The following is a 16,257-nucleotide window of genomic DNA, read 5'->3' on the forward strand; positions in this document are numbered from 1 at the left end:
TTTTTGTTGTGCAGTGAAGTCAAGGCGTTGTGACCTTGAAGTGTCTGGTGCATGGATCGTTCAGATTTTTTTTTTCATATGAGATTTTGTGTGTGTATGTGTGTGTGTGTGTTAGAGAATGCACGGTACAGGGTTTCATCATGTGCTTGTTTGTCTATGTACAAACATACGTCTGCATACTTCGAAGATCCTCCAAGTAATGAATGCTCCATCGGTGTGAGGGCACCAAGTTAGTAGTGGAGTGACGTCACAGCAATAACCGTTCAACGGCTAGAGAGCGACATGTTCACTCCACGACGTGTGGCAGAGTAATGCGTATTCATCGGTCTGCTCTCACCTCCCTCGATGTAGTGAAGGATGTGACGTAACGCCCCAGACTCGCCATCAATGGTGACACGCAGGCGGGCGAGGACTGTGCTAACGTCTGTCTTCTCCGAGAGCGCAACGACAATTGCTTGTTCGGCTATCGCTCTCGAAGCAGTGAATGATGTGACGTAACGCATCACCCTACCCTCGCTATTGATGGTGACACGCAGGCGGGCGAGGACTGTGCAAACGTCTGCCCTCTCCGAGAGCGCAACGATCACTGCTTGCTCGTGCCGGCAACTGTTATCGCATCAAATTGGGAGATGGGCTTGACTGTGACGTCAGGCATCTCTAGCGGATGCATCGATGTGTCCTTACCTACCCTCACTCTCTACGGTGATGCGCAGGCGACGTGGATTATGGTATTTAAGAAGCGGGCGAGTGTTGGTTATGTCAGTTTCCATCGAGTGAGTTAGTGAGAACATATCATAGAAAATGTATTCTTGTCAATGTGGTAAATCTTTTACCCGTAGTGACAACCTTCGTCGTCATCAGCTCCAGAGTTGCCAAGGAGGGCCATCAGTGAAACGAGTGAGATTAGATGACGCTGCAGCACCTATGTACACATGTAATTGTTGTAATGTGATGATTCCATTGACTCAAGTGAATTCTCACAATAGAACTCTACAACATAAGAATAATACATGTGTTCAATTCAGTGATGGTGTTCAAATTATAAAGAGCGCCTTCAAACGTCGGATTGCGACATACAGGGTGCAGAGTTCCATTGTTTCCACCGATTACATGTTATTCTTTAATGAAATCAGGCAGAAAGTTATAGAATTATTGGAATCGGCCATCAGGGTTCACAAAATCATCAAAGTGAATATGGAAGTATTTGGGAGTTATATTCTACAAACACAAGACCTGAAGGAAACGAAATCATTTAATTCACAGAATAGAACAGTTGATCAATCTACTGATTTGAATTCCTTATTTGATGGATTTCGAAATGGGATTATCGCTCAAACTACAGAATTCCAGGAACGTGATTCAGGTAAACATTTCTACCAAGTTTTAATTGGATGGATTAGTAATATTAGTCTGTATTTAAGGTTGGACTTGTGAAAAAATCATGTTTCTGGAGTTGAACATTAATAAATACAGCCCGCTCAGTGGATGTTCATATGTGAAGCTGCCTGAATGTATTGAGCGTAGGAAGGCCGTGGTTAATGTCCGTAATGAAGATCAGCATTGTTTTGCATGGGCTATCACTTCAGCACTACATCCTGCAATCGATAGAACATCAGAAGTTTCATCGTATCCACATTTCAGTACAGTCATAGATGTAACAGGTATGAATTTTCCGGTAAAGTTGAAAGATATTGTGAAATTTGAAGACAAGAATGATATTTCAGTTAATGTGTACGGTTTAGAAAGTAAATTCGAGAGTAAAGTAAATGATGTTGATACCCCGAGGAGCACGTTCTTCTACATTCAGTACGACAACTCCAGTCATCCAGAGCAGTCCAGCCATACTCAACCAGAAGCAGTGTACTATACGACGAGGAGCTAAGTTTGAGTAAGTTAACAATGTACTTTAATTTTTTACATCTACTAACTTTGTATTATTTTACATTTTCAGAATGGCATCCAACACTCAGGAATTAAATAACGCTGTGGCATCCATCATGCCTATGACAGAGCAGGAGAAGGCATCCACTTCGCGAGTTAGGTGCAGATCCACCAGCCCTGACTTATTCGAGGAGGAGGAGGAAGTCAGGCCTGTAAAGAAGGTTTGCCAACGACCTGCAGCGAAGGTTGGTCCTATTTCTAAGTACCGAGCTACTTGCAATAGGACTAATCCTTATGCAGGTAGTTGGTCGACCGCTCCAAACAGCTTAAGGCCCTCCACACCACCCGCAGCAGTAGTGGAACAACCTAGGGCGCCTTCTCCGGAGGAGCCACCAGTTGTATTGTCCCCATCGGAGGAGGCTCCCATCGTATTCACTCCGTCGGTGGTGCCGCTTTCGCCGATGCTGGCAACACCGGTGACGAATCCTGAAATGTTAGTGCCACAAGTGCGACAGCCTATCGGAGAGGTTAGTGAAATGTTGGACAGTTTTCTACAGAGATGTAAGGAAGCAGAACATGCTTCTCGAGCTAGTGAGGCCGCGTTGGTTAAAAGGAAGCGCGAAATGGCTGAAATTGTTAACCGACGGAGGGAAGCAGAAAAAGAAATAGCCGAACTAGATCGGAAGTATGCATCTCTGGAGAAAAAGTGTGAAGCAGATACCTCTTCGATAGAGACTTATGAAAAGTTAGTGACTTTTATAAAAACTTTCCCATAGATTAAGTGTAAGTGTAGTAAGATTAGTTTTAGGTTAGTTAGGAATATTTAATTAAGATAGTTTTAAGTTTATGTTTGTAATTTTAGGAAATAAAAATAAAATAAAAAAAAGAAGTGAAATTAAGGGTGTACATTGTTTTGGTTTGGTACACATTGAACAATGCGATGGTTGGAGCATTTTTCTTCACTTCGTCTCATTATTATTTCCTTTTTTTATTTCAATTACAAGTTCTTCTATGCAAATACCTCACATCAATTTTTGTGTTCTCTAATCTATTGTAAATAATCTCTTGGGAAGAAAATATGTTTCATAATGAAATCAATAAGTATATTTCATATAATTCATATAGTATTTTCAATTTTCTCTTTCATGGAATATAGCTCATGTCATTTTTGAAATTCATTCCCACTTAATCCCCTCTCCTCCCCACTCCTCCCCCACTCCCTTTCAAAAGTATAAAAGTAGGAATTATCTGTTGGAATATTCAGTTGATCAGCCACCTTCAACATGGAACCTGATTCAACTACTGAGCCGTACAGTGACCCAGCGCATCAACATCTTTACTGGGCTTCTATCCATGAAGGTTTCGTTACCTCCACGACGGCACCTCACTCGATGAATTATGATGACATAATTTATGATGATCGGATACAAGTGCTTCACGTTACTGGAACCGATCAAGCGGACCTGTCTGATGGGGATTATCCAGATCCCTATGATTGGCGGAATGATTACGAATGGGATACACAGTCCGGAAACACAGACGACGACGACAGCGATGACGATGATGACGGTGACGCTGACAATGAGTCCGATGATAGTCCTCCACCATCCCCTATCCTGATTGATGAAGTCCTGAATTCAGACGATGATATGTAATCGTTTCCTCATTTCTCCCATCCTTTCTATTCCTTTCCTTTCCTTCCACGGAGTACACACTTTTTGGTTGGTGTACACGAGGCACTGCGAGGTTGGGGCAGTGTCTTTTTTCCTCTCCCTTATTAGTTTTTTTTATAATAATCACTCAGAGTTTCTCATAATAATAATCACTTAGAATTTCAAGAAAATTGTCATTCTTATTGCTTTCGAATTTCAAACACTGAATTGTTCTACATTTACATTTCACCCCCTCCTTTTTTTTCCAATATAAATAAAGCATCAATCCCAGTTCTATATCATTCTTCCACAATGTCGAGTGCTGATTCCACCACCGAACCGATGAGTGTACCAGAGTGTTCTATGACGAGTACAGGCCCCATCCAGGTACATGGAATAGATTCAACGTTCGATCATTTCAGTACAAATTTTGCACAAATGCTGCAACGTATCTATGATCTACCTGATGATTTCCCGGCACGTATGGAAGAAGGTATGCAAGAGGAAGTAGAGGCAGAGTTAGAGATGGATGTCAATGAGTTAGACGATCTAGAGGATAACGAGCTAGATAATTATGCTAATGATGATGCCATTAGTATATCGTCTGATTCAGATGATTATGAGGATGACATCATCAGTATATCATCAGATACAGATGATGATACAATCATCATTGTTTCTGATGATGATGAGGAGCGTTAGTCCATACCATTGCATGGATTAATAAAAAAAACAGCCCTTTTCAGGGCTACAATTGAAGACTGAAACAATAAAAAAAAATAGCTCTTTTCAGAGCTATCATTATACTTTCAAACAGAAACAGGTTCATATCATTGTTAACATTATAGTCTCAAACAAAATGTATGTATGTAAAAGTATTCATCATTATATGCATACAATGATTGACGAAATGCCAACTTCAACTTTCATTCAAAGTAGTACTCATCATATGCATAGATATTCAATGACTATCAAATTCCAAATATCGACTTTTCAGTCAAAGTAGTAATTTATTTGTCATATAATGTATAGATATTCAAAGACTAACAAATTACTTAGACTTTTATTAGTCAAAGTATTCATTTGTCATATAATCTATGAATACTAATACAACTAACTACTGTTTGTGTGAATAATGTAGCCCTGAAAAGGGCTGTTGTTTTTTTTTGACCAGTAGGTCCACGGTTATTGTGCCACAGGTTGGACATTATTACATATAATACATGTAGATACTCGGGTGAAGTTTGTTAGTGGCCTCTCGCAAGCTTCACACCAATTCTGCCCCATTTCCATAATTGAGACAGTGTTGTGGGTGTTGACATGGGCATACCACCCTCCATTATTGTTTCTATGCGAATAAAACCGAAAGCAGCACCAACATAGTTTTTTGTTCTCTCCATCTATTGTGCTGATCAATACGTATGCATCCATTGCACAATACAAATCCAAGGGATCTTCCAGTGTCTCACTGACATTGAGCGTTCGCATACCGATCCTCAAAGCACCATCGCCTTCAGTTGTGTCAGCTTCTATCCCTTCATCATCTCCTTCTTCATCCATGACCCTCTCAAACTCCATCACGTCATCATCTTCGTCGCTTTGGTTGGCCTCGTTTTCAACTTCGTCTATCTCATCTTCATCGACTCCAACATCTTCTGCTTCAACTATCACTTCCTCTAGCGGAACATTGACATCCTCATCATCTGATTCGTCTATCCAATTGTTTTCATCAACAGCAGATATTCTATTTAATGCAGCATTTATTTTTGCAGAATTCATCTTGTTGTTGTTTGATCACAGTTGTAGAGAGTGAATGAATGAACTCTAGGTTTGCAAGTCGACTTATATAGGAGGTGATGCGACTCCCACTTGACTCGTTTAGAGTGGAATAGTAGGAGAAGTTATCCCACTATACTTTCACATGATGTTGATTTGTATAAATAGAGATCGTAGGTGTAGGAGAGAGCATTCAGAGTTTCTGTAAGTCATCTCTTAATATTTCTAATCGAATTAGTAAAATGCCGTTTCCAAAAGAGTGGAATGAAAAACCAAAAGTGTGTGTCTACCCAATGATGATTGCAGGGGCTATTGTGTGCTACTTTTGTCAAATAAGTAGACCTAAGGATTCAATCAATCCATGTACTGGTATGTGTAGTGATTGCGTGTTGCGGATTCAACTATCGCCTCCTTCTCATCCACCGAAGCGAACAAAATCGGATTATCGTCAACAACAGTTACAGTGTCTGAAGTGTTCCGAACCTATAATATTTAACAATATAGGTATCTGTAGAAATATTTGCGGTACCTGTGCTGCCGTTCCAACTCCACTGCAACGTTGTTTGCGTTGTGATACATATTCCATGAATTGTTGGAATCATGTATGCAATGCATGTAGAAGTACTTGGGATCTGTGTGAGAAGGTTGGTCAACTCTACCCCAATAGGAGAATCCATTTTTTTCAATGTTGGTGTTTGACGCACGAGCAACAACTATTGAGGAATAGAGTCAAAGAACGTTCCACATCCACAGAGACATATTAACATTTTTCATTTTATATTTTTTATTATCGTTATTGTCCTCTATTATTAATAAATATATATATATATATATATATATATATATATATATATTTTGAATTTATTTGTATTATTTTCTAACATTTAAAAATACATGCATGCAACACAAAGTTTTCCTCTTAAATGACAAAGATTGTTACATGCGTGAATAGTTTAGTGAGAGAGCGCATGTGCCAGTTGATGAAAGAGCGCATGCGCTAGTTTATTTTCTTCTATAAATGGTGAGGTCTCAGTAACATCATCACCTTTCCTATCCACATTCTATTGCTATCACATATCATTCCTCAGACCTTAATAATCATGAGCTCTATGCCGCTATTGATTGCTGAAGATGGTTCACCACTTGTTGATATCGATCAGACTGATTTTGAAAATATTCCAGTATTACATTTATCCAGTCAAGATTCGATAAATGATTTTGATATTAACGACTTCGTTAACTTTGCAGATGTGCCAGAACCAAATGAGCAAATTATTATTGAAAATCCGATCGTTTCGCAATTATCATCACTCAAACACTCTTCATCTACCCTTCCTCTTGGTGTTGATGAGAAATCTAGAACAATCAAGAGGAAGGTTACTAAGGCATCTTCATCGATTGTCACTGACTTTAAAGAAAAGAAAGAATCCAAAAGTGTTGTGCGACAGAAAAAACCCGCAACGAAAATTGACAGATCGAAGAGGAAGCCAAAAGGTACTCCTAAAGAAATGAAGAGTGATTTGAAAGCTGAACTGCTATCTTCTTTCAGTCCCCTCCATCGGTTTGGGGAAATGAAAAGGAAAGCAAAATACCGTCTTGTAAAGGCACAGATGACTATTGCTGAACTTGAAAAGAGTGAGCGAGCTATTAATGCTAATAATGAAACTCTTGAAGCATTAGATGCCAAGATTGCATTAGCGAAGGTTGAATTGGCTAGAATGTCTAAAGATGCTGATGAACTCCGTTCAAAAATAGGTAAAGATAAGCAATTCCATCAACGTTCGAGAATGCAAGCTCAGGCTGAGCTTGAGCAGTCGACTAAGCTTTATGAGACGGCATTATCAGTGAGAGATAATTGGCAAAAAGATAATGGAATGGAATGATAATGTGTTTTCAATATCGTGAGTTGAAAAATATAAGCGGGAATGGAGTATACAATTAATTTGGTTTGGTATACACAGAACATTGCGAATGGCTGGGGCAATGTTTACCGCTGCAATATTTTTCAATTCACATACTTATAATTGAAATGAAAACAATAATGAACTTTAATATTACTTTATTCATAAAAGTCACTATTAGATACATTTAAACCATATTTGATTCATCAATCCAAGAATTTTGTTCGCTAGGAAGACCTAACCACTTTACATATACTTTATTTTTTCTTCTCTTCAACACCTTCTCAATCAGATATACGTCAGGATTCTCGGTTCGTAATAACTCTTCTTCGTAAAAACATCCTCTAATCGGCTGTTCATTCATATCTTCAAGATTATAAGTCGTTGGGATGGTTTTATTAATTTTAACAATCTTGAATAGCTCCGTGGTAAAATTCGCAGTGTAAGACTTTTCAAAAATATTTTTGTATTTACTTATACGTACAATATCATTCAATTGGAATTTGGGTTTACTTTGTCTTCCTCCAATTCCATTGATACCCTTGAATTTCAATTTTGTTGTTGAATCAACATTGATGGGTGCCATACCTATTGTACGATGAACTTTATTATTATATCTACTAGTTATAATTGGAAGAATATCAAGCCATTTGTGGTGACCTCTCATCGAAAATTCCTTGTAGAGCCATGCCTTTATTGTACGAATCACTCTTTCTGCTATAGCTGCCTTCTTTGTGCTGAATGTTGAATAATGATTGATATTATATTCTCGCATGAGAGATGAGAAGCTTCTATTAAAAAATTCTTTCCCTTGATCGCTTTGTATATGTTTAGGGGAAAATTTGGCTTTCTTCAGTACATATTTCATTGCATTAGTTATTGTACTACCTGTTTTATCTTTAACTGGCACAGTCCATAGATATTTTGAGTAACAATCAATTACTACAAGTATATATCGGTATCCTTCATTACTTTTTGCATAAGGTTGTAGTTCAGCTAGATCTATTTGCCATAGATCTGCAAAACCTTTGATGGTAGTTATTCTTCTACGAAAATTACGTCTTGCAGGTCTATGTAATTCATTAACAACTTGTCGTTTGATATCACTTACTTCATTAGTCATTCTATTTCAATATGAATTAAGAGAAAAGAAGTGATAATGTTACTGCATTGAATGATGATGTGACAGTGATCATTACTTATGGATATATATTAATATATTATACCTTCTTCACGTAATTCTTCAATTATTGAAATTATTTCATTATCATGTCCGGTATGTCCAGCTGACTTTGATGCTACCAATAGTCGTAGGCGAGCAACTAACTCTTTCGGTGAATTCCAGTACACATAATTCGCAGGTTTAGAATTATATGTTTTCTCCATTTTCACTCGTTTGAGTGCTCCACCAATTTTACTTCTACTCCTAATTGGATATTGTCGTGAGTCTAATAGTGGTTTGATGACTTCACGAAATTTTTTAGAATTTGTATTTTCAAAACCATTCTTCAGATGATATTGTTTATATGGAGCATTCGTTATTTTCAATATTTTGGAATATACTTGACGAGTTTCTTCATTATCAACATCTTGTGGATTCTTCAAAAAGATCATATCATATAATTCTGGACTACCTGCGCATTCATATTTTTTCACTTTATTAGCATCCCAAAATGAAATGTTTCCATCTTTGAAATGTACCACTAGCCTTCCCATTTTCAGCTTTTGTGTAATTGGATCCATACGTATGCCAAATGTTCCATCATATGCTGGATTTCTAGATTTTACATTATTCAAATGTTTCATCAAAACATCTTCACCACTTTCATTCATAACAGGTGAGATGTCAGGATCCGAGGAATCGATGTGGGACGATGATGGTGTTTCGAATAGAGTTGTTCTCATATCGTCTTGAAGTGTGCTCGTGTCACTATTCACAGATGATACACCATCAAAAGATTGTTTTCTTCCTATTGGAGTACTCATGGGATAATTTGAAGTAGATTGAACAGATCCACGATTTGGTGATAACACTGCTGATTTAGAAGTAGCGTTTGATGATAAAACATTCAATGGTTTCATTATGGGCTCATACAATCTTTCAAGTGTCGAACGATTTTCAATATTATCATTCTTGATAGAGTTGAATTTCTGTCTGACAGCTTCTGTTGTCTCTACTAGTTGACGTTTCAAATTCATTTCATTGTTTTTATGTTCAGAATCGTTTTTTGTATTCATAATGCCCTTTTTAAATTATAGCTCAATTCGTTGATGAAGTGACCTCTACAATATTCAGTGATCGAATAAGTTTCAAAAACAAGATCATGGGTATATAAAACTATCGAATCCTTTGCGATATCTACCTTCATCTATTTTTCTATCCTTATCAATTACTAGAAATCCATATTGATCCTCCCAGCATTTAACACACATCAATTGGAATTGTTTGAATGTTACATCGGGTGAAACATGATCTGAATAAATGTGATGTAAATTCGTCTCATCTTGTTTGAACATTATAATGAAATTGGTATTGTCACGCACTAACTGTTTGGGTACCCGTGAATATGTCTGTGCTAGATAAAAACAATCAACATCCTTATGACGTCCCATACAGAAATATGATCTAATAATATCTTGCTTTTCACATATCACATCATCGAAAATGAAAACAGAATTAGGCTTAGCGTCGGAGGGTTCCACTATTTCTGCATTATTGCTGAATGTATAAAAACCTAATCCTTTTATAGGTTCCAAAACACTTCGCAAGTACTGATATTTAGGTTGATTGAGTGACTTCGAATAGAGATACACATTTCTAAATCTCAATCCTTGTGGATGTGTTAATAGTGATATCATTGCATTCGTCTTTCCACAATTTGAAGGTCCTATAATGAGTCCTCGAACTGATGATGGAAGTAGTGGACCATGTCTGAATACTCTTTGTCCATTCAATCCACACCCAAATTTCTCATCTAGATTATCTACAGCAAACTTTTCTTTCTGTTTCACAATGCGCATCGTGCCGTGGTTGGAGACTATATAAATGTTATTAGCTTATTCATTTCAATGTGTACCATCAAACGATACGGACGTATTGAAAGTGATCGTAAAATTAAAAGAGGTTGTGGTTTTGTTAATGATTTAATAAACAAACTTCCTTTCGAATTACATCTACCTGGAGGATATCAATACTGTGGACCGGGTACAAAATTGAAACAACGTTTAGCTCGTAACGATCCTGGAATCAATAAATTAGATATTGAATGCAAAAAACACGATATTCAATATTCTAAGCATCCATCTGATCTTGCAGCAAGACATTTAGCCGACAAAGAACTTGAATACAGCGCTTGGGATAGGGTTAAATCAAAGGACGCGAGTATTGGGGAAAGAGCAGCTGCATTACTTGTCACCAACATTATGAAAGCGAAAAGACATATGGGCATGGGTTGTAGTACCAATAAGAAAAAATGTAAGAGGAAACAATCGAAGAAAAATAATATTAAAAAAGTTGCATTTGGTGCTGGGATAGTCCATAAAGTGCGAAATGTATTGAAGAAAGCTGGTGGGAATCAATTTGTGACGAATAATAGCAAAAAAGCTATCACTGTGGCATTGCAGGCGGCACGTAAATACCTTAAAGCTGCCGGTGGAAAGAAGAAAATCCGCACACCACGCATAATTCCTGTTCCCAAGATCGGTGGACTTTTACCATTGATACCAATTTTTGCTGGACTATCCGCACTAGGAAGTTTGGCGGGAGCCGCTGCTGGTATTACCAAGGCCGTGAATTCGGCAAAAGCCAGCAGAGCGGCTTTAATGGAAGCCAATCGTCACAATAAAACCATGGAGGCTGTAGCATTAGGCAAACGCGGAAGTGGAATATATCTCAAACCATACCGTAAAGGTTTAGGACTATATTTAAAACCATACAAAGCCACAAACAAAACAAAAAACTGATTGAACCCCTACCTCAGAGGCCTCTTACTGATCACGATCTCAGTTATTATGCACAAAAAATGAAAATTCCACATTTTCGTGGTGTTTTTATGCGTGATAGATTACCATCTTCAGGTCCAAAACAAAACGAGACAGCTATTGTTAATTTAGATGGAATAAGTGGACCAGGAACACATTGGGTGGCATATAAAAAATGTGGGAAAGAAGTCACATATTTCGATAGTTTTGGAAATCTACCCCCACCATTGGAATTGACTCGATTCTTTCGAAAATGTTCGAATGTAAAAATCAAATATAACTATGATCGACAACAGAAATTTAATACAGTTCTCTGTGGTCACTTGTGCTTGCAGTTTCTCTCTAAATAATTTTCCAAATAAAAATGGATTCAACACCAAAACTGGATCGGGAGGCTATCAAGGGAATGGGGTTTTCACTTAGAATGTTTTCAAAATATGGTACCTTGAAAAAAATGGATAAAGTGATGCTTGCAAATATGCCTAAGGAAGTGATACTTGCATGTGTTGCACATGAGATTGCATATGTTTGGGAAAAGTTGCCTAAGCATCTGCAAGATGACATCGATATAATGAAACATAGATATTGTTATGAGCACCACCACGATCAAAATTCAGATTCGGATGTTAATGATGGTCCTATACCTCGAAAATCTATGTGTTGTATTTGTAATATAGAGGATGTGAATATTGGTATCAATAAAAATGATACTTATTACAATACAACACCTTCCAAAAAGTGTAAATTGTCTCAAATGTGCTGTTGCTGTGTACAATAATAAATTGAAATGTGTTAAAAAATATTCATCAGTCATGTCACGAAAGTTCGAGCTACAAGCTGTCGGGACAAGTGTCTTGGGTGCGGATTTTTTTCCACCAATTGAATTGGATAGGAACAGTCGTTATGGATTAGGACTTTTGGGATTCTATGGATGCAATACAATCAATAATATAACTGAAGCTAATAACTTAGTTAGTTTTAGAATCAGTAATGACAACTCATCGATACCCCAAAAGTTGACAATTGAAATTCCATGTGGTGCTTATGAAATAGAAGAGATCAATGCCGTCATACAGAAACATATCATGTTCAGATTGTTTCATGATAAAAAACCAAATGATGTCGTTGCAGATGATATTTTCTATCTACATGCCAATAATAATACATTCAAATGTGAAATGCGATCCAAATATGAAATTGATCTGACACATCCAAATTCAATAGCAGAAATGATGGGGTTCGCTCATGAAATATTTCCACCAAATCAGATACATGAATCATCATTACCAATAAACATTACAACTGTGAGACTTATCCGCTTAGATTGCAATATAATATCAGGTTCATATATAAATGGTGAAGAATCTCACATTCTTTTCTCATTCGATATTGATGTTGAACCTGGCTACAATCTTACTAAAGAACCACACAGTATTATATATATGCCTGTCAGTCCAGAAGGTCGTCAATTGATTCACAACATTACAGTGCGTATTTTAGATGAAAAAAATAACCTTATCGATTTTGGAAGTGAAGAAGAGATTTTCATTATTTTGGAATTGAAGAAAATCGAATAACTGTTGTTATGGGTTTCATTTACAATAGACAAAATCGCATTGAACAATCCCAAACGAGTTGCACTATCAAAAAGAAAGGTGTGCATAAAAAGAAAAGTGTGCATAAAAAGAAGCTCATTCCACAAGTGTATGCTAAACAGTTAGCACATAACGCTCTGTCTGTGAGTGATCTTAAATTTTTGAAATCGATTGGATTGAAAGTGAGAAAATAACAATGGTGCTCGAAACAAACAGTGAAAAGTTGAATATATTCAATGAACCAGTGCTCGATCATTCTCTCATAAGTTTACATGAGAGAATGATCATTTTCGCGACCATCTTCAATTTCCTCTCGATTTTCATCATTCAATTCAAAGTGATGAATAATCCATTCTGGCAAGTATGGTTGGAGGCTATACAGGAATCTTCTTAGGTTCAGTTCAATCATAACCTCACAAAGTTGCCACAATTCCAATTCATTATCCAAAAATTTGTAACAAACTTCTGCACCACTCCAATACTTCTCAGCATCACGAAGGCATAATTCGATTTGTTTTTCATCATAGCATACACTCATATCATAATTGCTTGCATGTTCGGCTCCATCACCCAACACCTTCAATTTAGACGACAAATGTTGAACCGATGATTTGAGATCTACAACATCGACCCAATCTTGACTTGCGTACTGCATCCACATCTTTAAATGGTGGAACTGAAATCGAATAAAAAAAAACAATAAGCAACCTCCACTTTTTCAGTGATATAATACTCACATTCCCATTTTACTTGTAGTTACAAAGTGGGTGTATTCAACTAAGTTAGTAATGTTTATATTTCCATATAATTATCATCTAATATATGAATATAAATAAAACAATAAGAAATTTATTATAATTACTATTATTATTCAATCATATTGAATTTGACTAGAGTTAGCGTTTTCACACCAAAAAACTTTGTAAGCTATGACCTAAAGAAATTCGCTATAAATTATTACAATTATTATTCAATCATATTGAATTTAACTAGAGATCGCGTTTTCATGCCAGCAAAACTTTGTTGGCTCTGTCCTAAATACACCATCGTATATTTACCACCTGATGAGTTGATACAAGATATATCGTCATCACTGAATTGCAACGAAATACGTTTTGGTAGCCATGTTTTAAATAATTTATCATTGCTCACATCTTGCAAAGTTATTAAAATTGATTTACCAAATCGTGTAGAATAAGTTGACATATTTTTAATTATGTACACTTCATCAATTGGCAATGATGATAAGGCCTTTTGCTCTAGTATTTCAACCTCCTGTACAATCAAATTATTAATTTTATTCAAGTCTACTTTTGAAACGGACATGATGATAATATATATGAAAATATAAACAATTTCCAACAGACAAATACACTCACCGTCTTCCTTCTATTACGAACTGAATAACACTCTACCAATTGCTAACTGCTGCAGATATATTCGTCTACTGATTTCATAGTGTGCCAGGCATTTCTTTTATATTAAACAGTGCGAGTCACCCCCACCATGAAACCGTGAAAGGTTCACATTGCTAGTTGCTATCCACTAGAGATGCCTGACGTCACAGCCAAGCCCATCTCCCAATTTGATGCGATAACAGTTGCCGGCACGAGCAAGCAGTGATCGTTGCGCTCTCGGAGAGGGCAGACGTTTGCACAGTCCTCGCCCGCCTGCGTGTCACCATCAATAGCGAGGGTAGGGTGATGCGTTACGTCACATCATTCACTGCTTCGAGAGCGATAGCCGAACAAGCAATCGTCGTTGCGCTCTCGGAGAAGACAGACGTTAGCACAGTCCTCGCCCGCCTGCGTGTCACCATTGATGGCGAGTCTGGGGCGTTACGTCACATCCTTCACTACATCGAGGGAGGTGAGAGCAGACCGATGAATACGCATTACTCTGCCACACGTCGTGGAGTGAACATGTCGCTCTCTAGCCGTTGAACGGTTATTGCTGTGACGTCACTCCACTACTAACTTGGTGCCCTCACACCGATGGAGCATTCATTACTTGGAGGATCTTCGAAGTATGCAGACGTATGTTTGTACATAGACAAACAAGCACATGATGAAACCCTGTACCGTGCATTCTCTAACACACACACACACATACACACACAAAATCTCATATGAAAAAAAAATCTGAACGATCCATGCACCAGACACTTCAAGGTCACAACGCCTTGACTTCACTGCACAACAAAAAAAAAGCAAATAACACGTCATATTGGTGGGGGGAGTATTAGAACCGGGAAAAAATTTCTGAACGATCCATACACCACACCCTTCAAGGTCACATCACCTTGACTTCACCAAACAACAACCAATAAAAAACCAATTAATACGTCATAGTGGTGGGGGGAGGCTTAGAACCGGCTCAAATCTCCTACTTATAATGTCTAAACTATGGAAAAATTAACGAACTTCACATTGATAATAATAATAATAATAATTTATTTGTTCTCACATGTATGTTCTCACTAGTATGAACTATATGATTCAAATTGTAACATTATATGAAGCACTAATTAGATAACAAATGATAACAAATGAACTGAAAAAACCACAAAGTCGAAGACTGTCTGTGGTGTGCGTCTAGCCTATGGTAAATAGTATCGATTATTAGTGCATGAAGCCAATGACAATATATTTCCACCTTCAAATTTGAATTTTATAGTGAATGAGCGTGATTAATATGCTACTGAAATAGTGGTCACTTCATACAATACTGAAAATTACAGATCAAACAAGTAATTTAACATACAATTTTCCCAACATAAGTAAACAAAAAAGATAATATATATATATATATATATATATATATATATATATATATATATATATATATATATATATATATATATATATATATATATATACATATATACACATACATATATAACAAATAAGGGTAATAATAAACGTATGATAACACTTCCTAAACAGTAATACAAACCTCCACAAGTTCATGAATAGTGAGTCTGTTTGAATCAATCAAAAAAAATTTCAGTTTCTTCTTGAATCCTCTATAAGAATGAGTTTTTTTATTTCGACAGGAATAAAATTGGAAAATTTTGGCACCAAGTATGAAAAGCATCGCTGTCCTATAGATTTTGAAGCTAGCGGTGTTCTGAAATAATTGGAATTTTTTCTTGTTTCGTAGCAATGTTCTAGTCGTTTGAGATTTTTGATTGAATTCAAAGCAAGATACAACAAAGAAATAATGCTGGGGGATTCTAAATTCGGCGTATAACAAATCAGATGAATATCGAGAGGGTTTGTTTAGTAATATTTTCAGAAATGTTTTTTGCAGAATTTCCAACTTTTTAATGTGCTCTTTGAGTACACTTCCCCATTCTATTATCCCTTATGTCAACCTGGATTCAACCAATGCGTGATAAATCATTCTGAGATGTTTTTCTTCAAGAAATTTGGTGATGTACTTGAATCTGTATAAGATACTTCTCAGAGT

At 36.8% G+C, this 16,257-nt stretch overlaps 1 protein-coding gene across 1 annotated transcript; it reads left to right on the forward strand.

Annotated features, from left to right (window-relative positions):
• Nucleotides 1-801: 801 nt before the first annotated feature.
• Nucleotides 802-1,882, forward strand: LOC141481319 (uncharacterized). Its single transcript, XM_074172714.1, has 2 exons — nt 802-1,363; nt 1,422-1,882. Exons 1-2 carry the CDS (start codon nt 802-804, stop codon nt 1,880-1,882), a joined length of 1,023 nt encoding a protein of 340 aa, XP_074028815.1.
• The last annotated feature ends 14,375 nt before the right edge of the window (nt 1,883-16,257 follow it).

This window comes from Leptinotarsa decemlineata, unplaced genomic scaffold (assembly GCF_025532065.1).
Source record: "Leptinotarsa decemlineata unplaced genomic scaffold, Ldec_3_MD MMD2_tig00000157_RagTag_RagTag, whole genome shotgun sequence".
In the NCBI taxonomy this organism is placed as follows: domain Eukaryota; kingdom Metazoa; phylum Arthropoda; class Insecta; order Coleoptera; family Chrysomelidae; genus Leptinotarsa; species Leptinotarsa decemlineata.

Excerpts from the sequence above, each read along its gene's own strand:
- LOC141481319 (XM_074172714.1), top strand. The coding sequence starts at position 802 with ATGTATTCTTGTCAATGTGGTAAATCTTTTACCCGTAGTGACAACCTT. Across the intron at positions 1,364-1,421 it reads ATTCCAGGAACGTGATTCAG|GTTGGACTTGTGAAAAAATC; the intron begins GTAAACATTTCT and ends TCTGTATTTAAG.